This window comes from Microtus oregoni, unplaced genomic scaffold (genome assembly GCF_018167655.1).
Source record: "Microtus oregoni isolate MIOR12 unplaced genomic scaffold, Mior012 000032F_ref0000030, whole genome shotgun sequence".
NCBI lineage: Eukaryota > Metazoa > Chordata > Mammalia > Rodentia > Cricetidae > Microtus > Microtus oregoni.
Window position 1 is genome coordinate 11,797,485 of NW_024543091.1, and position 27,826 is coordinate 11,825,310.

At 45.2% G+C, this 27,826-nt stretch overlaps 1 protein-coding gene across 3 annotated transcripts; it reads left to right on the forward strand.

Moving 5' to 3' along the window:
• Positions 1-2,884: 2,884 nt before the first annotated feature.
• Positions 2,885-26,171, forward strand: Mapk6 (mitogen-activated protein kinase 6). Of its 3 annotated transcripts, XM_041679487.1 has the most exons (7): positions 2,885-3,040; positions 15,027-15,266; positions 15,702-16,200; positions 18,166-18,310; positions 20,322-20,486; positions 21,948-22,149; positions 23,964-26,171. In XM_041679487.1, the coding sequence occupies exons 3-7, from the start codon at positions 15,706-15,708 to the stop codon at positions 25,063-25,065; spliced, it is 2,109 nt and encodes a 702-aa protein (XP_041535421.1). In that variant the 5' UTR covers positions 2,885-3,040; positions 15,027-15,266; positions 15,702-15,705; the 3' UTR covers positions 25,066-26,171. The 3 variants fall into 3 exon arrangements, with proteins under 3 accessions (XP_041535421.1, XP_041535419.1, XP_041535420.1); XM_041679485.1 differs by having other exon boundaries at positions 15,027-16,200; XM_041679486.1 differs by lacking the exon at positions 2,885-3,040 and adding an exon at positions 3,526-3,702 and having other exon boundaries at positions 15,027-16,200.
• The last annotated feature ends 1,655 nt before the right edge of the window (positions 26,172-27,826 follow it).

Sequence of the window (27,826 nt, forward strand, 5' to 3'; positions counted from 1 at the left end):
ATACAGAGCTCTATAAGCCTTGTTTCAACGTTGTGTTCTTCCTCTATTTAATAGCTCTGAAATTAGAACATTTCTATGTGTAGTCTTGGCTGTCTTGGAACTCACTCTGTAGACCAGAGATCCTCTTGCCTCTGCCTCCCGAATGCTGGGATAAAAGATGTGCACCACCACCGTCTGGAAGGATTTTTTTTTATGTATAAAGGTATTTTTTCTGCATGTGTCTGTGCACTATGTGCCTGAAGAGGGTGTTGGATCCCCTGGACTTAGAGCTACAGATGGCTGTAAGCTGCCATGTGGGGGTTGGGAACTGAATCTGGGTCCTCTGGAGGAGCCATTTCTCCAGTCCTCAGTTTTATCATTCTTAGTAGTCAATGGCCTGGCTCCTATTTGGTGCCACTCGGGTTTGGTGAGATGTAGCGCCACGCAGAAAGCTTCAGTGTTGCTCCCCGTTTGTTAGAGGGGTGTTCTCTTGCTGTTCTGGTCATGACCCACAAAAATGATTTCCCTACTCATTAAAGGATTGTCATCTGCAGCTTCAAAAACTACTTGAAGCAGCTGAGCATGAAGGTGTGGAGCCCTGGGGAGGCTGAAGGGGACAATCAAGAATTTGAGGCCAGTTAGTCTGCTTCCTGACCCCTTCAAAACAAAGCCTTGGTGGAACTGAACTGTTTACACGTCAGGATTAAGAACTAAACCCAGCTGTATTAACGTGAATGCAGTTCAGCTGTGCACAGAAACATGCTCTTTATCTAAAAATGCTTTGATAGTTTCACACATGTATCTAATAAATCTTGGTCATTTTTCAAAACCCTCATTCTCCTCTTTCTTTGATTGCTTGCCCTGGAGACGAGTCTTATGAACCCCGAGGGCTGACCTCATCTCAAGATTCTCTTGTCTCAGCCTGCAGACTGCTGTGATGGTACCCACCACACCTGGTTTGTACGCAAGACAAAAATCAAGAAAGTCTCATCCAGGAAGGTGAGTTTGCAAATATTTTATTGCATTTTCAGGCAGGGACTTCCTCAAAGCCTATTTTTTGGAAGGCTACATTAGCGACCAAACTAAAGGGGTAAACAGCCCCTCCTCAGCAAGGTCACTGGGTTTGCCCAACACCGCACTCTCTCTCCTAGGCTTCTTTCAAACTGCCCCTTCCCATCCCAAAGTGTTACCACCATCCAGTCCCAGTCAAGTCCCCGCGATGAACAGACCTGCCTTAAACCAAATCCCCAAATCTTGTAACTAGCTCGCCCTGCCTCTCTAAGATATTACAAAGGGGGAACTTCATGGATTCCCTTGAGTGCTATCAAACAGTAAGGTTGCCTCTGCCTGACCAGTAGCTTATTTGGGTCTTTAGCGGAAGTCGGGGGGGCGGGGGGGGGGGGGTTCTACATTATGACCCTGTTGTGAGAAGGCATGCTGGTTGCTTATGTTCTCGCCACCCCCAGGTGTCTAGACACTATAGAAAGATGGATGTGGAAGAGTCCCTGAAGAGGACTTGGGTGGGGGTGGGGGGTTGTCCACAGAGCAGTGCAGAGCAGGCTGCAGCCCCAAGCTGGAAACGGTGCTCTGCTCTTGGCATGACTCGCCAGCTCCTCTACACACCTGGTATTCAGATGGTATTGCTTTAAATATAATAGAGCAGGGCTCAGCAGCCTAAGCCTACAATCCAAGCACTGGGGAAGCTAAGGCAGGAGGATTAGGTGTGCTAGGCCAGGCTGGGCTTCCTAGTGAGATGCTGTCTCACAAAGTATATATTTTAATGTAGCTCTGTATTAGAAAACATTGAGGCTCGGCTCAAGCTCTTAACTTCAAGTGACTGTGTCATCTCTGAAGGGGTTTGCTGCATACAGTGGATAATGGACTGCTGTGTTTGATTTTCTTTAGGATGGTCAGTTATCACAGACAAAAAAAGGCTGACCAAATCGCTTCTTTTTTTTTTTAATTTCCCGTTCTTTTGGTTTCTCGCGACAAGATTTCTCTATATTAACAGTCCTGGCTGTCCTGGAACTTGGTTTGAGCCCATGCTGTCCTCGAACTCACAGAGATCCGGAGTGCTGGAATTAAAGGCGGCGCCGTGGCCACCACCTGGCCTCTTTTTGTGACACCGAGTCTCCTGTAATCCGGGCTGGCTCTGAACTCATCAGCCAAGGATTACTGCATCTCCTGACCTTTCTTGTCTCCATCACTACAGTACACCATCAAGCTCCCCACTCCCCCTACTCTTTAGTCCCTTAAGACAGGGTCTATTCTGTAGCCCAGGCTGTCCTGGCACTATGTAGGCTGGTCTGGAACTCAGAGAAACTCTTGCACGTGCCACCACTTCCAGGCAAGCCCTGTGTTCTCTAAAATTTCACCTAAACACTGGAAGGGCAGCGATCGCCTTTCTCACTACCTACTGTTAATAAGCCTGCTCCCAGCTCCCTCAACAAACGAGCCAACAAATCTGCCTGGGTCTTTGCTCACACTTCTCTCACGACCCCTCACCTATTCACTCCCTGGGCTACAGCGGAGGCTTCTGGAAGCACCGGAGAGGCCTCAGGGGACCGGTCCCAGGAGCCTCCCTACATCACCCAGAGGTGATCTGCTCAGCACCTGGCCTAGCTTGTTTGCGCTCAGCCTCTTTCTCCCGACAGCCAGGGGGTCCGGCTGCGGTTCACAGATCACACTGCCAGGACACTTGGTGTGACACCCCTGGGCTGTGGTTCAGCTGAGGCCGGGGCATACCCGCCAGCAGGCCGCGTGCTGCTCCCGCCGCCCCCGCGGCGCGCGTAGGCACGGGCGTTGGAAATTCCGGCGCGTGCGACTCCCGGCCGGCGGGGGCGGGACCGCCGTGGAGTGAGCCTGTGACGTGAAGGGGCGTGCCTCCGCGAAGCCCCGCCTCCTCTCCGCGCCCTCTCTCGCGGGTCGGGGTTACATGGCGGCGACTGCGGCAAAGCGAGAGCCTCGGAGACGCCGCTGCCGCCAGCACAGCCGGAGACCTGAGCCGACCCTGGGGGCTGTCCGCGGGCCCTGCACACTCTCGATGAGTCGGAGGAGTCCCGTGAGTGTGTCTGTGTTTGTGTCCGTGTGCGGGCCGGCGCGGGAGGGAACGGCGGAGGGCCCGGCGGCGGCGCCGGCTCCCGCGTCCATTGTGTGTGACCCTCCGGGCGGCCGCCGCTCAACAAAGGAGCTTTTGTTCCGTGTGCCCGCTCGGCCCTGGCGGCGCGGCCAGCTGCGAGGGCCGGGTCCCCGCGTGGGGCTGGCGGCTCGGCCGGAGCGCCCCTCCCACCCGGCACGCCCCTCGCTGGGCTGCCGGCCGCGGGCTTTACCAGGCCGGCTCCGCCGCCCGCGCCGGGCTGTGTTGTGCGGGTTCGAGTCCCCGTCGCCCGCCTCGGCTCCGCGGGTTCGAGTCCCCGCCAGCGCTCAGGCGAGGGCGGTGGTCCAGGAGCGCTTGAGGCAGTGGAGGCTTGCCTTCCTGGCTCGCTGCCTCCCTCCCTAACGCTCTCCTGTCTCCTCCCCCGGCCCGCCCGGGTGACTTGGCCTCAGCTGACTCAGTCTGGGCAAAGTCTCGGAGCACGTTGCGTAGCTCTCTGCTCCAGCCCCTAAGTCCGCCCAAGTTTGTGTCTGGCGGTCCACGAGGTGCCGGCGACCGGTCTGAGCCAGGGCTCCGGACACCTTTCCGGACGTTAAGGTGTGATCCGGAAAAACAACCCCGATGAAAACGTACGTTACCGGTTACAGGCCTCCTCACTTGGAGCTTGTTTTAATCCTACTTGGGAGTTGTGTAGAGCGGTGGGCTTTCTGCCGCCTTTTGTTCCTGCCTGGCGTGGGCTCTCCGGCTCAGGTGCCTGGGCGAGCTGCGAGCTGCAGGCTCCTTTAGATTGCTTCCGTGTTTTACCTTTTTGCGGTTTGGAAGTATGGAAGGATCGAGCGAAGGGACCTGGTAAGGGGGGAGTTAGGAGGTCTCCATACTGCATTTGAACAGCCCATGTTCTTTGCGAAGAGTCCCTAGATAGTCTCAGTATTAAACTTTTTATGGCTACCGATGATAGGGGAAAAAACATTCACAGGCCATCAAACGAAGAGCAGCCAGCTTCAGAATAGTTTCCTAATTGTTGGTTATTCTAGCGTGTTTATTTTGGTAAAATTCTGGGTTTTCACGTTCTGTCTCTTTAACGTTGGAGAACTGAGTTGGAAAGAATGATTTGAGTAGAGAAGAATGTAGGGTCTAAATAGGGCCCGGCCCCCAAAGGGGTTTTCTTGTTTGTTTGTTGAGCCGGTCTGGCCTAGTCCCAGCTGGGTTTTGAGAAACATTCTCCTGCCTCAGCTTCCTGCTGGGCTTAACTCGTGGGCACCATTATCCTCAGCTTTAGAGTTTTCTTAGAAACGACAGGTTTTGGTGTTTGGAAATAATTTTGAATTGGGTGGAAGAAAAATATCTTTAGCTTGTAGGTAAAAACCTGTTTGTAAGGTGCTTGAACATATATGTTATATTAATCTAGCTACATCATAAGCCTTGCTTACTGATGTCCTAATCAATAATTGTCATCTCCGAAGCTTGCCAGATTTTGAGCAGATTATTCTGACACTTCAGTATTACTGTTCAGAAAAAAAAAAAGACCTTGGAAATGGAAAAAAAAAACTGTTTAAAATTAGTTTTCTATGTGAGGCTATTTTGGAATTTAGTCATTTGCAGAAAAGGATTAAAAGAAGTAGCCTGCCCACTTTCTGCGATTAAAAAGGAATCCGGAGAAGACTGACTCGAAGAACGTTTAATTTTGCAATAGAAAAGGCAACCGTTTTAAAAGACTAGTGCGAGCGCTAAAAACGCTGCAGCGTTTTACATAAGTTCATGTAGACACCGTGAGAATTCCTAACTGACCAGCTAGTAAGGCTTGCTGACTCAGGGGACCTTGTGCAGGGGCTGGGGGTCGGGTGGGAGGAGGCTCAGAAGAACTGTTGCAAGTTTCTAGCTGGCTGATGACTCACCCTGCCCACTGCCGCTACTACGTGGCTTGCTTGCTTTCTTTAAAAATGAGAGGCTAAAAGCGTTACTGCCCGTGGCTGTTTTCTTTTCTCTGAAGAATAGCCCCCTCCCCAAGAAAAAAGTAATGGCTTCTTAAGTTGCCTTTTAAAAGGATATCCAGTACCCTGCTCGTACAATTGTATAACATTTGTTGAGCGATTGCTGGCTAGTTGCTGAAATTAAATGTTTGATTCCAAAAGGCCTTTGGCTACTATTGAGAGAGATGTTGTTAGCAAGTTATTATAAAGGACAGACAGAACATTATAGTCTTGATGGAAATTGACTGGTTTTCATTGATTATGTAAAAGTTATCTTTATAGTATCTAGAAGGTACTGGTTTGAGTGTTGTACAAATACCACCAGAGTTTAGTAGGAGCTGTTAAACATACACAGTGCTTTCTTGTGATGTTTGTGCATTTTCTGTATTTTAAAGTTATTATTATTATTATTATTTGTCGGTATGGATGTTTTGCTTGCTTGAGTGTCTATGAACCATTTGCCCTCAGAAGCCAGAAGGCGGCACTGAATCTCCTGGCATTGGAATTTCAGAGGGCTGTGAGCTGCTGTATGGGTGCGAGGAATCAAACCTGGGTCCTCTGGAAGAGTAGCTAGTGCTTGTACGTGCTGAGCCACCACTCCAGCCCCAGGAATTTTCTATTTTAATAAAGACAAGTTGAAACCAGCATTGCTAGAAGCACTTAAAGAGATAAACCGAGTGAATAGTTCCAGATTTAGGACTTAAGCTGAAGCTTGGTGATAAAATAGACATTTGGACATATTTCATGGCCAGCGTTTAACAAATTGGCTTAAAATAAGATTGAAGCAGGTGTGTGTGTGGGGTGTGCTCACATTTAAAGTCCTCCTCTTTAGGCAGAACTAAGCAGGACTGTGAGTTTGGGACAGACCAGTTTACATGGAGCCAGAGCCATATAGTGAGACCTGCCTAAAAATTTTTTTTGAGGAAAAACAAGACAGATTGAAGACATTGTTTCCTAAGTGAAGAAATAAATAAATAAAAATCTCCTCGCCCATTTGTTTGTTTCTCTATACTGTTCATTTTCTGAAAGTTATTTGGGAAGTTTACTGTACAATAAGTTGTGTTGTGGATTTGAATTAAATCTTTGGAGACATTTTGAAATTGCATCAAAGATTAATTCATACTTAATGTTGTCTACTAAAGGAAACAAAAATAAAAATGTAAAAGGATTGGGATTTTCAGAGCATCACATTCCTTAGAGGTTTGAGAGTGTGGGCCTTTTAAATGCAGGTTATTAATGGTTGGGCAGAAATCAAGAGTTAAGAACAAGCTTTCTGTAAGGTGTTGCTTTGTGAGTTGGGGAGTTCTCAGCACTGCTCTCTAGTTCCTTATTTGCATTGCTCCTGTGAGCCTGTGTTACGTCAGGGCTCCGGTGAAACCAGGAAGATGCTTCTATAGTCACTTTGTTGTTGGCAGTCCTCTGCTGGCTCCAGCAGGCTGTCTTGTGGACTCTTACACTATAACCTGCCTGCAGTATCAAGGTCTTGGTCAGTTTTATTGCTTAGTATTAAGACTTTACAAACATAAAAATGACATTACTATACCCCATGGCTTCTTGCCAGGGAGCTACTCCTATGAGCTGATGCCGGTAAGGTGCCCCTGGCTCCATGAATTTCTCTCTGAATTGTGTTTGGGAAATGTAGTATGTCCTCCTGAAAGGCACCCCTCCCAGTTTTGATTTGCTGAGACGGCTCCCTGCATAGCCCAGGCTTGCCACAAATGTCTTAATCCTTCTGCCTCATGAAATTACAAGCATGTGACACCATGCCTGGCTGCTAGAGTTTGTTGTTTGTGCTGTGTGTGTGTTTTGTTTTGTGCTTTAACCCCAGCACTTGGGGAGGCAGTGGCAGGCAGATCTCTGTGAGTTCGAAGCCAGCCTGGTTTACGGAGCGAGTTCCAGGATAGCCAGTGCTACACAGAGAAAGCCTGTCTCAAGAAATGAAAAGAAAAGGCAAGGAAAAAGAATTGTTAGAATGTTGCTCTGGTGAGATGGCTCAGCAGGTTTGGTGCTTGCTGTAGGAGCCTGTTGACCTGAGATGGAGCTCAGCAAGTCTTGTGCGGTGAGAGGACTGACTGCAGAGCTGTCCTCTGACCTCTGCATGCATGTTGCAACAATTGCGTTCAGATGCACAGGTCTTACACACAAAAGGAATAAATAAAAATGCTTTAAGATGTAAGAACTTTAACAATTACTTCAAGGAAATCTGCCTCTGCAACCATAAAAGTACGTGTGGGTGTTTGGAAGAGTGGCATGAGCATTTTGCTCCAGCTACATCATTTGACTGAGTAAATGTTAAGTAAACTGAGGCGTCCAGTATGATCTAAGACCATAATACTTGGGAGCTGGTTAAAGGTTCTGACCCTTGACTCATCGGGACCCAGTGAATTAGAAGCTACACACATTAGCAATATTGTGATTTGAATGCACATCCATTTGGCTGAGAGAGACTGGAGTGGTCCTCAGCTGGTTAGCAACTGGTTTGGAAAACCCAGGTCTTGTGAGTTGTTTTCCCCTGACCCTCCTGAGAAACGTGAGTGTAAAGTTGAGACTGTAATCACTGTTGGGTAGAGCTTGTGTGAGGAGGGGGTGCTCTGTTTTGTGCTGACCAGTGAGGTCTCAGCGAACCAGAGTGGTGATGATTAATTATTTGACCGATGCCCCCTGAGAAATTGAGTTTAATCTGTTATTTATTCATTTATTTATTTGATTGATTTTTGAAACAGGATTTCTCTGTATAGCCTTGGTTGTCCTACTCCATCTGTAGGCCAGGTTGGCCTTGAACTCACTGAGATCCATCTGCCTCTGTTGGGATTAGGGGTGTGTGAAATCACTTTTAGCTTTCTGTTTCGAATTTTGTGCCAGGGCCTTAGGTAGTAAGTAACCCAGGTGGCCTCCAAGGCTGGCCTAGATCTCCTGTTTCCATCTGAGATTACAGATGTGCGTCTCTACTCTTGGTTTCTGTATTGCTGGAGATAGAGGCTTGGGCCTCCTGTATGTTAGGCACAGTCTACCAACTGAGCTATACTCTAGCCTAATGGAGGTTGTTGTTTTTTTGTTTTGTTTTTTGTTTTTTTTTACTAAATTTGAAATTATCCTCAACTTAATAATGAGTCTCAATTTGATAATTCTTCCCTCTTTATGTACAAATTGAAGAGATGGTAGGTTTTTTACTAACTTTATGCTTGGATAATATTTTTTTTTTTTTTTTTAGTTTTTCGAGACAGGGTTTCTCTGTAGCTTTGGAGCCTGTCCTGGCACTAGCTCTTATAGACCAGGCTGGCCTCGAACTCACAGAGATCCGCCTGCCTCTGCCTCCCGAGTGCTGGCATTAAAGGCGTGCGCCACCACCGCCTGGCTTGGATAATATTCTTTTGACTGTTAAGACAGTGGTGCCAATTTCCTGTTCAATAAAGCTAATCTAAATTGCAAGAATGCATGCATATTTCTTCCTGTTTCTTTCACGTGGATCAAAAATAATACAAAGGAATTAACTCTTCTGAGTTACTGTATGTCCAGTGTTGGCCTAGCCCCTCCAGGTTTGCTGATTCTGGAGGTAACTACCAGGAGAACCTGCTGAGTACTTATTTCCAGGTGTAGAAATGGAGAGGTCTTTAGCTCTCTTCAGATGTGCGTAGTCTGTCTTGTCAATTTAATTAGATTAGGAGATGACTATGCGGCCACTGGTATGTCTATGATGGTTCTGGTTTGATCAGTGGCTTTAATCCCTTTATGGACTTGTAATTTGATGGCATTTTGGGGATCTGTTTAAAAGTGGGAGGTAGCACCTTTGAAGTAGGTCATTATGGGCACGGCCTTGGTGTTAGGCCCTGTCCTGGCCCCAGACTATACTCAGTCTCCATGTGCCCCCTGCTCAGCCATGTTTTGCACACCATCTTGGAATGACATTTTAAAATTGAGTCAAAATAAATAGTTCCTCCTTTTAGCTTGTTCTGGGGAATTTTGGTCATTGCTCTGCAAAAGTCACAGCAACCATATGCAATGGGAAGATTGTGACTCCAGAATCAGACTGATGTGCCCAGATCCTGTCTTTACTATCCATGTGACCTAATGAGATCACCTCACCTTTGGGAGCATCTGGGTTCTTTGTAAGATGAGCTATTTGTCACTTAGAAAATGCCTGGCACGTAATAGATGCAGATAAATTATGAGTTATGTCCCTTCCTTCTGCTTGGCTCCTGTGTTCTTCTGTATGTGACCCTGAGTTTCGGTTCTCACCAGGTTTAATGCATGCTCTGCCTGGTCTGTCTATCACCCTCCCCCATTCCTGCCCCTATGTTCTTGATTCCTTCTCGGGTTCCTAAGGCTTTTTATCTGCATCACGACTTTCACCTTTTTGAATGTTAGACGTTTTTTAAAAATATGCCAGCGTTCTGTAGAATTGTCCAATATGGTAGCCACTAGCCACATGTAGGCATTTTAATAATTTATTTTATTTTGGTTAGAAGTTGAACCCAAGGCCTTGTACATGGTTAGCAATTTATCTTTGAGCTGTACCTATAGCCAAAAAAACAACTCTTGTTATTTTTGATACAAGGTCTCTTTAGCCCTTAATGTTCTGGAAGTCACTATGTAGACCAGGCCTGCAGCTCACAGAGATCTGATCTGTTTCTGGCTCCCCAGTGCTGGGTGTAAAGGCATTCCCCTTTAATTGATGGAGATGGGGTGCAGCTCTGATAAAATGCTCGCCTAGCATGCACAAGGCTCAGAGTTTAATCCCTAGTACCAGAAAATGAATGAATGAATGAATGAATGAATGAATGAATTCTTCGGTGGAGTCAGTCATATTTGAGTTACTCAGTCACCATCTGTGGCTATGGCTACCCTTTGGGGCAGCATATCGTAGAATGTGGAATGTAGTGTGCTCTATACAGTCTCACATTCTTCTCTGGGGACAGCCTCATTTCTCTGCCTTTCTTCCAGGCTGCTGATGTTCCTTCCTAGTGATGACCAGCCCTCAGTCTTCCTTTTCTTCCCTGGGACATGCTTCCTTTCTTTCTCCTGATTGACTTTTAAAGCTGTCCGTGTGTGTGTGTGTGTGTGTGTGTGTGTGAGAGAGAGAGAGAGAGAGAGAGAGAGAGAGAGAGACAGACAGACAGACAGACAGACAGAGACAGACAGACAGAGACAGACTGGTTTGGTGTGAATTCATTCGTGAGTTGATGGTTTAGTTTTAGTTGATTTTGAAGATGTTCTGATCTGTATTTGTGAAGTTCCATTGGTTTCCCAGACCTTGGAGTTTTCTGCTTCCAGCCTGACTTCTGGCTCCATTGCTGACTGCAGGAGCTTTTCTCTTGCTTTCCAGTATGGCCCTGTGTTTCCTTGGCTCAGCCTTAGAAGAATATGAACTTGTTATTCTGAAGATGCAGAATGCTGCATAGGCATTTATCTCAGCTTCCTGTTTTGGCCCCACTTTCACAGGGCAGCTGCTTTGGAAATGGTGGGTTTTCTAGCCCTTTTATTTTGCAAACAGTCTCTATATGAAAACCTGGTGGCCTCAAACTTGCAGCCATCATCCTTTCAGTGCCTCCCTGAGAGCTGGGATTAGAGGTGTGTGGCAGTACCCCTGACTTGCCTCCAGTCTTCTGTACTCGCTGAACACCAATCGAAAAGGGCTGGTGAGTGGGATGTGAGGATGCGTTCACATGCAGCCATGAAACTGATCTTTAGAGTCTGAGTTCTCCTTAATCCTGACAGTGAAAAATTCCATGGTCTTTTTTTGAGTCAGGGTTTCTTTCTCTATGTAGCTCTGGCTGTTCTGTCCTGGAACTAGCTCTGTAGACCAAGCGGGCCTCAAACCCACAGAGATCTGCCTGTCTGCCTCCTGAGTGCTGGAGTTAAAGGTATGTGTTAACCACCACCTGGCAAGGCCTGACTTTTTTTTTTTTTTTAAGATTTATTTATTTACTATGTATGCGGTGTTCTGCCTGCATGTATGCCTGCCAGAAGAGGGCACCAGATCTCATTACAGATGGATCTGCACCACCATGTGGTTGCTGGGAATTGAACTCAGAACCTTTGGAAGAGCAGTCAGTGCTCTTAACCTCTGAGCCATCTCTCCAGCCCAAGGCTTGACATTTTAATAAATTTATTTTTAGAGTTTTATTTATGTATATGAGTGTTTTGCCTGAATATGTATGTGCCCCACATTTGTGTATGGTGACTGGAGGTGAGAAAAACATGTTAGATCCCCCCCTCCCCCAGAACTGAAGTGAAGGATGGGAATCGACTTTAGGACTTCTTGAGTGCTTGGCGAGGGTTCTGCTACAGACCCATACTTCCAGTCCTTTTTCAGATGTTTTGAGACAGGTTTCCTTGCTCAAACTGACCTTGAACTACTGAGCCTCCTGCCTCAGCCACCTGAGTAGTTGGGAATACCAGCTTGTGAGTCAGATAAGTTTTGTAAGCTCCTGTCCCTGGTCAGTCTCACCTGTAGTTTGTAGAGTGTCGCCTAAGTGCCCTAAACCCTGCTAGATCACTCTGTGTGGAGAAAGTCTGACTGACACGTGCTCTGGGGCTGCCTTCACAGAGGCTGCCCCCGCCGTTCCCCAGAGCACAGCTCCCTGGCAGTCTGTCCTTCCACCTCCACACAGGAAAGGGGGGAGTGTAACACAGCTGACTGCTCTTGCTTTGGCCCTCCCAGGGCTTGAAACAGGTCCCCCCCCCCCCACTAGCTGCTGTTTGCTGTGGTGGGGAGGGAGTGCCTGGAAGGGGAAAGGCTGGAATGGCATCTTCACAGATGCTCTCCAGTGACTAGGCTAGTCTGGTTCTGGAAAAATAGGAGGTGTATTGGGTGTGCTGTTTATTCATTCACTACAGTTTACAGGGCACCTAGTAACTGCCAGATTCTGTGCTCAGAAAATGCTAGTAAGCTGCTTAGTCTCACACCTTTTGATTTAAAGCAGCCAGCCACCATAGTGGAGAGAGATGGTGTCATAGCAGAGGATCATCCTGGGGAACATGAGAATGCTGGAAGAGAGGAGAAGGGAAGTAGGAAACAGTGAGCAGGAGGAAGTGCTCAGATTCAGGGCGTCTGAGTCAGGACTGGAAACAGGTTGTTTCTCTTTTGCATTACACCTTAATGCCTGAAGACAGTGCTGGCACACAGTGAGTATTCAGGACTTCCTGATGATAAAGAACAGATGCAGACTCTTAGGGCTGTAATGTGGCTGTCTGTGTTTCTGGGTCCTGGTTAGGGTAGCACTTCCTCAATTCCTGTGGGTGTGTCTGAGAGACTGTGTGACCTGCTTGGGTCTGTAATCAGTTGGTAAATGCATCATGGGGAAGAGAGGTGTAGATGCTCATGTAGATTCTTTGGTACACTGAGTATCAATGGTAAAGGTGGTGTCTTCATAACAACTTAGATAACAACTCTGTTGTGACTTAAGTTGCCCGTTGGGGGCTATCTGACCTGTCCTGATGGCCACAGAAATCTGACGGCAGTACTTAGGTAACTGGAGAAGAGTTGCTCAGATGTTTCATGGTCCTGTATTTGTTCCAGTGTTTCTTTAATCTTAGGTCAGTATGGCATCTCAGAAAGTCTTGAACCAGGTGTGGAGGTACAGAACTTTAATCCCAGCACGGAGTGAGTTCAAAACCAGCCTGTTCTACCTAGTGAGTTCAGGACAACAGAGCTACATAAGACTTTTTTTTTTTTTTTGAAGTTTTTCAAGACACAGTTTTTCTGTATAACAGTACTGGCTGTCCTGGAACTTGCTTGGTAGACCACACCAGCTTCTAATTCACTGAGATCCACCTGCCTCTGCCTCCCAAGTGCTGGGATCCCCATCTCCTCTGAAGTCTTGACCAGAAGACAGAGTTGGGATGAAGGGTAGCTGAATAGTTACTGATACTGTATGAAACAAGCCTGCTATGCTAAGTCTTTTTTTTTAGCTTCCTGAGATGATTTATCCAATAATGGGTTGCACCACTGACCTCCTTGAGGTCCAGGTCCTGAAAGGACACCTTTGGGCCACTTTTCCTGAGGAACAAGGGCTTTGTCAGCAGTGCCTGTGAGCAGATAGCTAGGCTTGTGGCCTTCTGTGCCCTGAGAAGTCAGTAACTGGAGTCTGAGGCATGGTCACAGACAAGAGTGAATATGATGCCAGCACCATTGTGCCAGACTTAGGGTACAGAGTACCGCTCAACCTGTCCCTTCCCAAAGCAACTGGCTGAGTTCCAGTTAGCTCAGACTGCTCACTTGACTCTGCAGAAGCCACTTTCAGAGGCTGTCACTGTGGACAGGCTGGGGTGGGATGGAAGGGTACTTTACCCTGAGAAGCTGCAGCATTGCTTGCAAGTGTGTGGGCATGGCAGAGCTAGCTCTACCTGTAAGGCTGTACCTCATATGTAAACGTGCACGTTACATCCTTTGTGGTACAGTCAGACCAGCGTTAGAACAGAAAACCCAGTTTCTATAGATTGGGGGCGTTGCCCCCCAAAACAAATGAACAAAAAAAAAACCCCAACAACATAAAAAGAAAGTATTTGTGTATTTATTAGCAAGCATTTCTCTAAGAACTTACCTGAAGAAAAATAGCTGGGGCCAAGGACATGCTACTCGTTCATTCTCTCCTTCATGTGTTTCTGCCACGTTACCTTTAAGTTCTTTTTTTGTTTGTTTTTTGTTTTTTGAGACAGGGTTTCTCTGTGGCTTTGGAGCCTGTCCTGGAACTAGCTCTGTAGACCAGGCTGGTCTTGAACTCACAGAAATCCGCCTGCCTCTGCCTCCCGAGTGCTGGGATTAAAGGCGTGCGCCACCACCGCCCGGCTTACCTTTAAGTTCTTTTACTGTTGTATTTACTTATTTTCTGAGACAGTCTTATCACTCTGTAGCCCGGGCTGGACTGAACTTGCTATTTTAATGAGACTGACTTTGAACTCAGAAGAGATCCATCTGCCTATGTCTTACAAGCATGCACCACCATGCCCTGCTTTCTTTTACTAGTTCAAACTTCCACTAATACTGTATCAATATTCTGTTGTTTTTCTTTTTTGCATTTTTCCTCAGACTTGATGTTAATTGAATACTAAAGTTTCCTAGGGCCTGGAGATGGTGTGAGTAAAGAGCCTGCCATCAAGCATGAGGGCTGATGCTCCTCAGCGTTCTTGTAAAGGCGGTCATGCTGGCATACACATACGTGCATGCAGGCAACCCCACCCCAAAGTTCTTCTAGTTGGAAATGTTAAGATAGTCGGGTTTCTCTGGCAGTCAGCGGTGTGGGTCTCCTGAGCCAGCTGCCTACACTCACTCTTTGACCAGCTTAAGACGTGTTCTGCAATTCATCCTGTGCTGCTGGACTTTGCTTACTGGATACTGACATAGATAATAATACAATGCTCCAACTAAGAAAAGTGCTACTAAAATCTTCCCTTTTAAATGAGCTTTACTTGTCAAAAGTTCTATAAAAATATTATGAAGTTTCCCATACCGGTTGGCATTTCATGTGTTGTATTTGTGTACCTGTGTGTGGAAACAGATGCTTGTGTGCATTCAGAGGCCAGAAGAGGATGTTTGGTATCCTGCTCTATCCTTGACTTCCGCCCCTGAAACAGGGTCCAGTGGCCCTCCCTACTTCTGCACACAATGCTGGGCTACAAGTTTTTTACATGGGCCTGAGGATTTGAACCTAGGTTTCAATGTTTGTACATCAAACCCCTTGCTCACTGAAATGCCAACCTGATGAGCCTATTCCAGAGACTTCATTGCTGTGAGGTCTAGGAAACTTACCATTTGGCTAAGTGTGTCATGGATAGAGGGACAGACAAGACAGAGTTGGAGGTACTCCATAGCGCAGGCTGTCCTGGAACTCCCAAACAATCTTCTTATCTCAGGCTTCCCAGATTATAGGCATGTGCCACCATTCTTGCTATAGTCCTTCCCTGCTAAATGCCCCACTGCCATGCCATTGCACAGATACGAAGTGTTTCCTCTAGTGATTTTTCTCCTCTTCTTTTCATCCCAGGTTGTAGCAGAGTAAGATGGACGGTAGCTTTGATTGTGATTGTGGTGAGCTGGAGCCACCTGATCACTAACAAAAGATACCTGTCAGCCAACGTCACCAGGGCTTCCTGTTGAAAAACAGCAACAAAGGAAGAGGAAGCAAAGGGAACTAGTGCTTCCCAGCGCCTTAGGATGCTGCTCAGGACCAGTCCAACACTGAATGTATCTGCACTGTGAGAGGATGTCCACGGAGGCCTGCCGGGTGCATATTTATTCACAGTTTTGTCCCATGTTGTCAGTTAGCATAGTATATCTGAGTGCATAGTATGTCATTTCATTCCGTTTGAGTTTCTTGAGTGTTTCTTTAAATGTCTGCAGAGTTGCTGCCCTTCTTTGAACTATGAGCACTGCAATCTTTTTAATTCTCAGTATGAATAGAGATTTTTGAGCTTTAAGTCTGAGGGGAACTCAGCGGGCCTGGTTGGCGTCCGTCTGCAATGACCATCAAGAAACCATCGTGCTGTGGAAACGGAATTGTTTTTCTCCCTTTTTGAGAGATCTTTCCTTTTGATGCCAGTTTTCTTCCTTGTTTACACAAGTTCAACAATTTGAAAGGAAAAGGCGATTGTAAGGGTTTCAAAATGGCAGAGAAATTTGAAAGTCTTATGAACATTCATGGTTTTGATCTGGGCTCTAGGTACATGGACTTAAAACCGTTGGGCTGTGGAGGCAATGGCTTGGTTTTTTCCGCTGTCGACAATGACTGTGACAAAAGAGTAGCCATCAAGAAAATTGTTCTCACCGATCCCCAGAGCGTCAAACATGCTCTCCGTGAAATCAAAATTATTAGAAGACTTGACCACGATAACATTGTGAAAGTGTTTGAAATTCTTGGTCCCAGTGGAAGCCAGTTAACAGATGATGTGGGCTCTCTCACGGAGCTGAACAGCGTCTACATTGTTCAGGAATACATGGAGACAGACTTGGCGAACGTGCTAGAGCAGGGCCCTTTACTGGAAGAGCATGCCAGGCTTTTCATGTATCAGCTGCTACGTGGGCTCAAGTATATCCATTCTGCAAACGTACTGCACAGAGATCTCAAGCCAGCTAATCTTTTCATTAACACTGAAGACTTGGTGCTGAAGATAGGTGACTTTGGTCTGGCACGGATCATGGATCCTCATTATTCCCATAAGGTACGTGGAAAGCTATCTCCACCCAGCCTCTCAGCTGGTGTGTCTTTTTCTGGTGCAGGTCTGCTTTCATTCATAATTTCCAGGGTTTGAACCGAAGGTCAAGTGGAATCCTAGTTACATATAACTTTCTCAAAGTGCATGGCTGTGTGTTAGTAGTGAAGTTCTGAAGTGTATGACTTCGTTTGTTTGGTTTTTGAGACAGGGTTTCTTTGTGTAGTTTTGGCTAAACTGGAACTAGCTCTGTAAGACAAGGCTAGCCTCAAACTCACAGAGTTCCACCTATCTTTGCCTCCTGAGTGCTGGAACTAAAGGGTAGTGCTACCACGGCCTGGCGTTTTTTTTTTGTTGTTTTTTTTTTTTTTTTTTTTTTTGAGACTGGGTCTTGCTATTTAATCAGGCTGCCTTGGACTCTAGTGTATAGCCTAGGCTAACCTCAAACTCACTATCTGCAGCCTCCTAAATACTGGGGTTCCAAGTATGTGCTGCCATATGGAGTTGTTTATTATAATTGAAGTTCTTATTTAGTTATCTCAAAGTATAATATTTATATATTCATAGCAGCTTCCCTTTATAAGCAACTTTTTTTCACATAAGAACTTAATAGTGGGGCTGGAGAGATGGCTCAGAGGTTAAGAGCATTGCCTGCTCTTCCAAAGGTCCTGAGTTCAATTCCCAGCAACCGCATAGTGGCTCACAACCATCTGTAATGGGATCTGGTGCCCTCTTCTGGCCGTCGAGCATAGACACAGACAGAATATTGTATACATAAATAATAAATAAATAAATATTAAAAATAAAAGAACTTAATAGTTTCTTCCAAGGAGAACTCAGGCCTTTTGATTTTAAATTGAAATCTCAGGTGGAATCTTGATATTTAAAATATAAAAGTGAAAAAAATATAAAAGTGAGCTGGGAATGGTTGTGTATACCTTTAATCCCAGTGCTCAGGAAGCAGAGACAGGTAAATTCGTGTAAGTCAAGGCCACTCTGGCCTACACATCGAATTCCAGGCCAACTAGGGCTACATAGTGAAACTTTGTCTCAATAAAGTAAAAAGTAGAACTGATTTGGTGACAAAGAACCCCTGAGAGCAAGTCCTATTACTTGGCATTCCATAGCCCATGTCTGAAACAAATCTTCATCCATGTGTGTTGTCTTAACTGGTTATCTTCACTCTATTAGTAAAAGGGGGGGGGGCTATGAAATTTCTCAGCAAAAAGGTTCCTTACAGCAAGCCTGATAACTTAGTTCAGTCCCTGGAACCTACACTGTAGAAGAGGTGGAGTCTTCCAAGCTCTTCTCTTACCTCAACACTTATGGTGTGTGGTTGCTGGCTCCCCTCCCCCCTCCCTCACCCACATAGATTAATAAACAACTTTTAACATAGAGGTTGAGTCCCCGCTGAGCACTGGAAGGAGGCACACGCAGAGCTTTACTTGGCATCCCTGGACTCACCTAGGTGTGTCCTTAAGCAGACCCACGATCTGTTCAGTGCTCTGACCTGCCAAACAATATCCACCAGTACAGTGAGTGTCTCTGTATTGTTCTGAGGGTGGAGCAAGGTCGTGTGGATATTGGTTAGGAGTGTGGTGTGGTGGTGGGGGGAATCTGTGTGATAACTAGGAGCTGCAGCTCTCTCCCCTACCTTTCCTTCTGATCCGAAGCATGCCTGCTCCTTAATTATGTTAAAACTTGGATTGAGAACTTGTTTCTCTTCTGAAACAAGTTGAACTTGGCCTAGAGTTGGCATCAAGGCCTTATGGTGTATTTTGTTCTGCACGTTTTGTCATCAGAGGGGTGGCATATCCATCTCTAAGGGAATGTTGTGGCCTCTAGCTGGTAAGAGCTTTGAAAATGGGCTTAGAAATCAACAGTAATTGATTTTATGGCTCTTTTGGGGGATGAATCTTTCCCCCCCACCCTAAAGTAAGGGAAATTGAAGTCTGTTTGGTGTTTCTTTTCCAGGGTCATCTTTCTGAAGGATTGGTTACCAAATGGTACAGATCTCCACGACTTTTACTTTCTCCTAATAATTATACTAAAGCCATTGACATGTGGGCTGCAGGCTGCATCTTTGCTGAAATGCTGACTGGTAAAACCCTCTTTGCAGGTCAGTATTATGTGGGGAAAAGTGGACCAGAAGTCATTTTGTATTTATCTCTAAGGCAAGGTTCTGTAAGATTTCAAAGAACTTAATATAGTCTGGAATATTCAAATGCAAAGATAAAACAGTGTTTATATTACTTAAGAAATGAGAAAATGTGTTCACAGATTCATTAAATTGCTCTAGCATCTAGTTAGAACTCTAGTGTTTATTATGTGCCGGCTTATTTCTAAACTCAGTGTTTTGTGGATCCATACTCTTGGTTGGAGGTCTGTGGTAAGTCATATCTGAGTTAAATTAGCCATTTCCTGGTATGTTTACTGTTGAAAATCCTACAGATTTCTGTTGTTCCCTTCTCCAGGTTTTGTTTGGACAGTAGGAGTGCCCTCACAGTGTGGAAACTCTTATCCCTTAAAAGACCAAGGAAAAAGCCAATGTTTTAAGAAAAACATACCTAGTTTACATACCATACAGTTCACCCATTTAAAGGGTATGTTTCAGCTGGAGATGTGGCTTGATTTTAGAGTATCTGCCTAGCATTCATAGAGCCTCTGGTTCAAAACCGAGCACTGCAGAACATTGTGTAGTTGGGTGTGTTCATAAATGTATGGGGTTATGTCTGATTCTCGAACATCTCCGTCCTTCTGAAAATGACCCTCTGACCATAGTTATCTCTTTCCCCAGCTCCTCCACCCACTCATTTTCTTTCTATGGATTGCCCCTTTTAGACATTTCACATGGACGAAACCATGTACCAGGCTCTGTGACAAGCTGCTTTCTCATCGCAATGTTTGTGATTCATGTAGTACATATCAGTGTTGGCATATGCCAGATGCTATTATTCCCTGTCTGAATATAGGGCCTTGTTTTTCCATTCATCAGTTGGTGAATGTTTTGAGTTTTACTTTTTGGCCCTTATGAACAATGCTGCCATGAACACTGTGTACTGATTTTTGTATGCGCATGTGTTCAGTTCTCTTGGGTATCCATCCATGCCTAGGCATAAGACAGGTAGGTGACACACGGTAATTTAGGCTAAATTTTTGGAGATCAGTTTCTTAAAGCAGCTGTGTGTTGTACATTCCCCAGTCACCTGAGAATGAGACAGTTCTGTTTACATTGTCACCAGCACTTTAAAGCGCTGTCTTTGAGTGCAGTCATCCTGGTGGTGTGAAAAAAGGATAGCTCAAGGTGCTTACTGACCTCTTTGTTAGTATAGGATCTTACACTGTAGCTCATTGGCCTTGAACTCCTGAGGCAGTCCTCCTGTCTCAGCCTCATGGCTACTAGAATTACAAGTGTGAGCCACCATGCCCAAGTGTGAGCCACCATGCCCAGACTCTTATTGGCCGTTGTAATATCTTTTTTGTAGAATATCCAAATCATTTGTTTGCTTTTCTTTGAATTATCATTTGCATTTTTAAGAATTCTTTATATACTGTGGACATGGAGTCTATCGGATATAATTTGTATTTTCTCCCATGCTGTGTGCAGTGTCTTTTGAAGCACGGAACATTAGTTCTGCTGAAGGCCAACCAATCCATCTTTTGTGTTAGCATAGCATATCTGAGAAACCCTTCTGTACAATATTTACTTCCATGTTTTCTTCGAAGCATTTTATAGTTTTAGCTGTTTACGTTTAGATCAGGATTTGTTTTGGGTTGGTTTGTGTGTATGATGTGAGGGCAGGGGTCTAATTTTATTACTTTGCCTGTCCAGTTGTCCCTGAATCATTTGGTGAAGAATTTTTTATTTACTAATTGAATAGTAAGAAACCTTTATTTAAAAGAATGAGCTGACCATAAGCATGAACTACCTTGTGATTTTCCTCAGAACTTACACACTGTCATTTCAGCCTCATGCTAAAAACAAGTCATCAAGGACAGCTCAGACTCTGCAAGAGAGGTGTTGACTTCTGGAAGAGAAGATTCTCAGAGAATCTGTGGATGTACTTATTTCTGGAAAAGTGGGCACTGTGGGTGATTTGCTTACACTCTGGTGTCTGGATTTCATTCAGGTGCACATGAACTTGAACAGATGCAACTAATCTTAGAATCGATTCCTGTTGTGCATGAGGAAGATCGTCAGGAGCTTCTCAGTGTGATTCCAGTTTACATTAGAAACGACATGACTGAGCCACACAAACCGCTAACTCAGCTGCTTCCGGGAATTAGTCGAGAAGGTAAGGTAGTGACTTAAGCCTCCGTACTCCAGAGACGTGACAGTTGAGCCTGTTTCCATCTTGAGGTTTGTGTTCTTTTCCCAGAGTCTGTAGGACTTTAGGTGGACCCAGGCCTTTAACTCTGGCATTCCTCTTTTGACCTGGCCCTTGGACTATAGTATATTTCTTTGCTTTCTAGAAGTTTAGAAAAACCCATCCCCCGATTCTAAACCCGTTTTCCAATTTAATCTTCCCATTTAACTGTGGGTAAGCATATCGAATGACTGGTTCTCAATTAGCTGTAATTGAGTTCTGTGAGTGTTACACACTAATCAGGCATTTCTGTGAATATGACTCATTTTTTGTATTAAAATATTTTATGGAGCTGTAGAGATGGCTTAGTGGTTAATAACCACTGGCTGTTTCCCCAGAGGACCCAGGCTCAATTTCCAGCACCCACATAATGACTTACAACTGATACTTCCAAGAGATTGATACCCTTTCTTCTGACCTCCATGGGCATTAGGCATGCATGTCACACACAGACCTCCATATTCTAAAATAAAATCAAACAACCACTTGAATCTTTAAAAAGTTTAATGTGTGTGTGCAAAGGCACACATATGGAAGTCAGGAGAGTGTGTGCAAAGGCACACATGTGGAGGTCAGAGGAGAGTGAGTGCAAAGGCACACGTGGAAGTCCCAGGACCGCTTGCAAGAAGAGTGGGTTGTCAGCTGTTGCCATGAGAGTGCAGGAATCAAACCTGGGTTGTCAGGCTGGCAGCAAGCATCTTTACTCCCTGGCCTAAATTTAGATAGAAGGATTGGGTCAGGAGAAGACAGAGATCTTTATGGCAAGGAAGAAAGAGTAAAATAGTGTTTGCCCACGTATTAATCCAAATGAACAAAACATGTAAGAATTTGTGATTTACTATTGGGAGCAAGAAGTACTAGATGTAAGAGTTTGTACAGTCTTGAAGTTTCTATTCATTTCTCATCTCAGTGGAGTAACATATTTGATCAAAAATCTTCTGCTTTTGTAGTTCTCTGTAATAAAGTAACCTTCTCTTGAGGAAAGGGAAAAATACTTAGCTGAGTTTGGCTCAGTGGTAGATCACTTGCCTAGCATGCTCAGGCCTTCTGTTTGACCCCCAGCATCACACTGAGTATGTACACTTATGTACACGCACACATGATAGTCGGATATATGAAGGTATCAGAATTATGTAGTCAGAGATGCACCCCTTTCATCCCAGTACTTGGGAGGCAGGCGGATCTCTTAGTTCAAGGCCACCCTGGTCTCTACAAAGTGAGTTCTAAGACAGCCAGGGCTACGGAGAGAAACCCTGTTTTGAAAAAGCCCTATCCCAGCACCAAAATGTACACCACCATGCTTACCTAAACACGTATTAAATGAAAGTAGTGTTTTTCAGTTTGTTTTTTTCAGATGGACAGGCTGTAAACCTTTCCTCTTTCCCTTAGCACTGGATTTCCTGGAGCAGATTCTGACGTTCAGCCCCATGGACCGGCTGACAGCAGAGGAAGCGCTTTCCCACCCTTACATGAGCATCTACTCCTTTCCAACGGATGAGCCCATTTCAAGCCATCCTTTCCACATAGAAGATGAAGTTGATGATATTCTGCTTATGGATGAAACACACAGTCACATTTATAACTGGGAAAGGTAAGCTCATCCTAAGTTAGAAAACATTTATTTTCAATGCACCATATGCTGTATGCTGTGTGCTCATGTTTATGGCTGTCTTCACATTTTAATAAGGATGCCTTTCGGCTTTGTGTTAAGTCTCTGTCTAACTAGCATCTGTGGAATCAGCACTGGGTCCTGGTGAGGAAATGATGAGAGCAGTCATGAAAGCGTGCTAATTAAAATCGTAAGCTGGTTGAAAATCTGAATATTTACAACTAATTTTATAAAGTCATTCAATTTTTTGTTTCTTGTTTTTGTTTTTTGAGAAGGGTTTCTCTGTATAGTTAGTCCTGAAACTTAGTCCTGAAACTAACTCTTGTAGATCAGGCTGATCTCAAATTCAGAGATCCACCTGTCTCTTGAGTGCTGGGATTAAAGGTGTGTTCCACCACCATCTGGCTAAGTCATCCAATTTTTTAAAAACCATTTTAATTACACACCCAATGTTTTTTCATCATGAGGATAAAACCCAAAGCTCTGAGATAAATATGCACTTTTTCCTGGATCTCAAGACTCAACGTTACCTGGTAAGGTGACTCAATGCCAGAATAGAGAGTGTCTTCAATTCTTCTGTACCTGTGACAGCTGAATTTTTCCCAAATGACATAAAAGCTTAGAACAGGTTCAGTGAGAGGGCTTGTCTGGGCTGTGTGCTGTGAGCAGAATAGGTAGCATCCTCTAGGTGCTGCTCTCCTCAGCCTCCTTTGTGTCTCTATATTTCTGACTTTGTGGAGATGTGGAGATGTGCAGTCCTGCTAGCCTGGAAGAGTGGGGTGGTAGCCTGTAACAACCCAGTAGAGGCAAGGTCTTCAGGGATTTGGTATATAGCCGGGACTGAGAATGACAAGTGAGATTTAAGTTTTCATGTTTCTGTGTTTGGAAAGAAATAGTTAAGCTGAACCTAGTGACATCTGTCTGGAGGCTGGAGAGGTAGATGCCACCCAGGCTGTAGGGAAATACCCTGTCTTGACCATGCCAGATGAAACAGAAGTAGTTAAACTAAAGCGTTTTCTCCTCTTCAATGTCGGTGTACTTCCATCTGCTGACTGTCACTTTCTGTCCCCTAAAAACAGTTCTCATCGACCCAGCTACTTTCTGACATCTCTTGACTCCTTCCTGTTCTCCAGCCTCTGTTGGTGTGTCAGTCTGCTTCCCTTTGGGTGTGACGTAGTGCCCTGCTGGGCTGTGTCACCAAGCAGAAACAGCACACACGGATGGTGGCAGATTTCAGGAAGCCTCCCCTTACTCAGTAACTTATTACCAATGCAAACAAGACTGGTAAATACCTGCTCACAGTTAGATGTACTGATTTGGGGCATAAAGTGTTAATGTGAAAATTACAGATGTACCAGCCTCCTAGATTATTACCTGTGGGTGAGAATAGAGAGCAAAGGGGGTGAGAAGTGGCAACCCAGCTTGCTTAAGGTGGAAGCCCTGAACTTCCTTATGAAATTTGATACTCCGTTGGCAATCACCGAATGCTGCCTTCTGGTGTTTTAATTAGTAGCACAGCTCCCAAGTGGAAACGATAAGTTCTGGCAGGAGGGAGTGCTTCTGGCTTTCTCTTGGTTTACCCCCCTCCCCCAACACACACACATCACATGCAGAGCTGGGTGTGGCAGCATCCACTGCTAATCCAGTGCTGTGGGTACAAGCGTGAGGTCAGCCTGGCTAGAGTGGGACTTGCTCTTAAAAACGAAGGCAAAACAGAAAGCACTCAGTACTCCACACAGCACAACTGCATTTGAAAGTGAAATCCCCACATGGAGTAATGCCTGTGTTTTCTTCAGGTATCATGACTGTCAGTTCTCAGAGCATGACTGGCCTATTCATAACAACTTTGATATCGATGAGGTTCAGCTTGACCCAAGAGCTCTGTCTGATGTCACCGATGAAGAAGAAGTTCAAGTTGATCCTCGAAAATACTTGGATGGAGACCGAGAGAAGTATCTGGAGGATCCCGCTTTTGACACTAGCTACTCTGCCGAGCCTTGCTGGCAGTACCCAGATCACCATGAGAACAAGTACTGTGATCTGGAGTGTAGCCACACCTGTAACTACAAAACAAGGTCGTCATCATATCTAGATAACTTGGTGTGGAGGGAGAGTGAAGTTAACCATTACTATGAGCCCAAACTTATTATAGATCTTTCCAACTGGAAAGAGCAAAGTAAAGAAAAATCCGATAAGAAAGGCAAGTCAAAGTGTGAGAGGAACGGATTGGTCAAAGCACAGATAGCGCTGGAGGAAGCATCCCAGCAGCTGGCTGAGAAGGAAAGGGAGAAGAGCCAGGGCTTTGACTTTGACTCCTTCATTGCAGGGACTATACAGCTCAGTTCCCAGCGGGAGCCTGCTGACGTCATTGACAAGTTAAATGACTTGAACAGCTCAGTGTCCCAGCTAGAATTGAAAAGCTTGATATCCAAGTCAGTGAGTCGAGAGAAGCAAGAGAAGGGAATGGCTAATCTGGCTCAGCTGGAGGCCTTGTATCAGTCCTCTTGGGACAGCCAGTTTGTGAGCAGTGGGGAGGAGTGCTTCCTCATCAGCCAGTTCTGTTGTGAGGTCAGGAAGGATGAGCACGTGGAGAAGGAGAACACGTACACCAGCTATTTGGACAAGTTCTTCAGCAGGAAGGAAGATTCTGAAATGCTAGAAACTGAGCCAGTCGAGGAAGGGAAGCGTGGGGAGAGAGGACGTGAGGCAGGGCTTCTGAACGGCAGTGGGGAGATCCTCCTGAGCAAGCAGCTAGAGTCCATAAGCACCCCGCAGTTCCACAGTCCAGTGGGGTCCCCACTCAAGTCCATCCAGGCCACGTTAACACCTTCCGCTATGAAATCGTCCCCTCAGATCCCTCACAAGACATACAGCAGCATCCTGAAACACCTGAACTAAACACTCAGCAGACATTTCTTTGTTCTTCATGGAATGTGTTGTGTCTTTTTATCACTAATGTTTGAAGTCATTTTTTTACTTGAATCAGAAGGTGTCATTAATTTGCAAGGATTTTTTTCTTAGTTCTCAGTTTGTAAAATGCAGACTTTTTCTACATGTGAGTTAGTTTTCATTTGAACTGGCATGTCATTTGCACACACACATACACAAAGAATAGAGCAAAACAATGCAGTGCAGGAGGAGACAAGATGCGCTAGGGTGAACAGACATTCTCATAGACCAGTGACCTGCTTTACGGGAAACAAAACCTTGCCTTGAAACTTACACAGTGAGACTGTACATAATTGCATGAAAAGATCTATTTTTCCTGAAACGTTTTTCATTCATTAGTATTTTCAAGCTTTTCATACTGTACACATTTCTTAAGACACATGATACCAGCAGCAACTGAAAACGAATGCCGAATTTGGTACACATGTGTTATCTACCTCAAGGTAACAAAAGTATGTGGCGAAACATAAACCACCCATAGTGCTCCACGGCATACGCACTCTATCTAGCCAGCGTTTACCGTAGTAAACCATTGAGACCCGTTCACCATTATTCATGTCCTGGTGTTCATTCTGTATAGTGAAGGGTTACATACATCACATTTATTTATTTTTAGCAAATCAGTATATTTTCTGTATTTAATTATAAAAGTTAACTTAGTTTTAAGTTTATTTGCAACTGCCCTTTTTTCCATTTGGCACTATGGTTTGTTGCCTGCCAAGTTGATGATATAACGTCAGCTTGCCCTGAGGCTGTCCATGTACGTTAAGTAAAGTACTCACTGTGTATAGGAATCTGTATTTTGGAGGTGCTTGATCTATCTACAAAGAAAAATTAGGAATTTATTATAAAATGCTCCTAGAAGTCTTAATTGTGTTTATTTTTTAAAAACTTGTAATGTTAGACTTGTGTGCATGGAAGTAATTAAGGTACATCATTATTGTAGTTTAAACATTGTACATGATAAGCCTCCCCCACCGTTTTTACTGTATGTTTTTATTGAATGATCTATTCCCCATCCCTAGGCAAGCATGAATAAAATTAGGTTAAATGTAGCGTGTTGCTTCCCAATCTTTTAGACTTATTTCACCTGTTTTGTTTTGCTGAATCCTGTGCGTCTCTTGGGTTAGCCTATGTGAAGGAAACAGACAAGGCGGACAGCAGGTGCTGCTCCTGCTTCACTCTTCAGAGGGGAGTTAACACCAGGTGTGTCCAATCTGCAGGCTGAGCGCATGCCCAACGTTCATAGGGTCAAAAGCTTAGTCATCCCTAACCAAAATACTCTAAGAAACCGGGGTGGGGGGTGGGTATTTGTCTAACAAAAACTTCTTGCTAATGTACTTTCACACATCCAAATGGAATAAATCTTACATAGCTCAGAGCTCTTACAGCCTGAGGAAGTGTTGAACCTTGCAGAGACTTCTCAGTAGATCACCTCTGTTTAGAAATTGATCCCCAGACCCAGCAGCATTCAGTAGGTGGTAGCAGGAGGATGAGAAGTGGAAGGCGAACCTGGCGCCTGCATGAGCGTATGTCTGTAAGTAAAATGTTCCCATCTGAGGGAAGCCAAGGTGTCTTTCTCCTTGGGGAACTTGCTCCTGAGTGTCAACCTAGTATTAGTAGTGAGTGGATTTCCATTAACGATCTGATCTTTTAAAGCCCTCAGAGGAAGAGGATGATGATAACTATATAAAATATGCTTGCTTTGTAGGGATCCAGGCTGGGTATTTCTTGTTCATTTTGTTTGAGACAGGGTCTCAAGTAGTCTTGACCAGGCTGACCTTGAACCTCTGATTTTCCTGCCTCTGCCTCCCAAGTGTGGGGGTTACAGGCATGAGCCACCGTGCCTATTTTAGGTAATACTGGGGATTGAACCCAGGGTCCGTGCATATGAAGCAAGTACATTTGAACTACATCCCCAACTCCCATTTTTATATGATTCTTGAAATGCCTGGTGTGGTGGTGTACCTGTGTGTAATGTGTGCTGGGATTAAAGGCGTGCACCACCACCACTGGGCCCTTATTTATTTCTTAGTTGTAATTAAAATTTGTTTTTAAGTATATGGGTGTTTTGCTTGCATGTATGCTTGTGTTTCACATGCATTCCTGGTGCTTGAGGAGGCTAGAAGACAGTACCAGATGCCCTGAAACCGCTGTTGGTGCTGGGAACCAACCTGGAATCCTCTGGAAGAACATCCAGTGCTCTTCATTACTGAGCCAGGGTCTCACTAAATAGCTCAAATTTGCAGTTCTCCTGTGTGAGCTTTCTGAGTGCAAAGGTTGCGGCACGTATCACCATGCCAGCCTACAGACTGTAATGCGTAGGAAATGTAAGAGGATATAATTGGGGGCAGAGAGATGGGTCAGGAGTACTGGCTGCTCTGGCAGAGGATCCAGGTTCATTTCCTAACCCACAGGACTGCTCACAGCCATCTCTAACTCCAATTTAGGGGCTCTGATGCCCCACTTCTGGCCTTCAGAGGTACCTGTACTGTATGGTACATATGTAATTCTGTCTAAGAGGCAAGCCACCCCCACTCCCTTCCTGCTTGCAACCTCAGCTTTCTCCCTGTCCCTTTCTTGAAGAGGCAGCTTCTGCCTCTCTCCCCACTTCTCCACTTCCCCCCCTTCTCTGACTCCTCTCCTCTTCTCCCTCCCTCCCTCCCTCCCTCCCTCCCTCCTTCTTCCTTCCCCTTCATAACCCACCTAA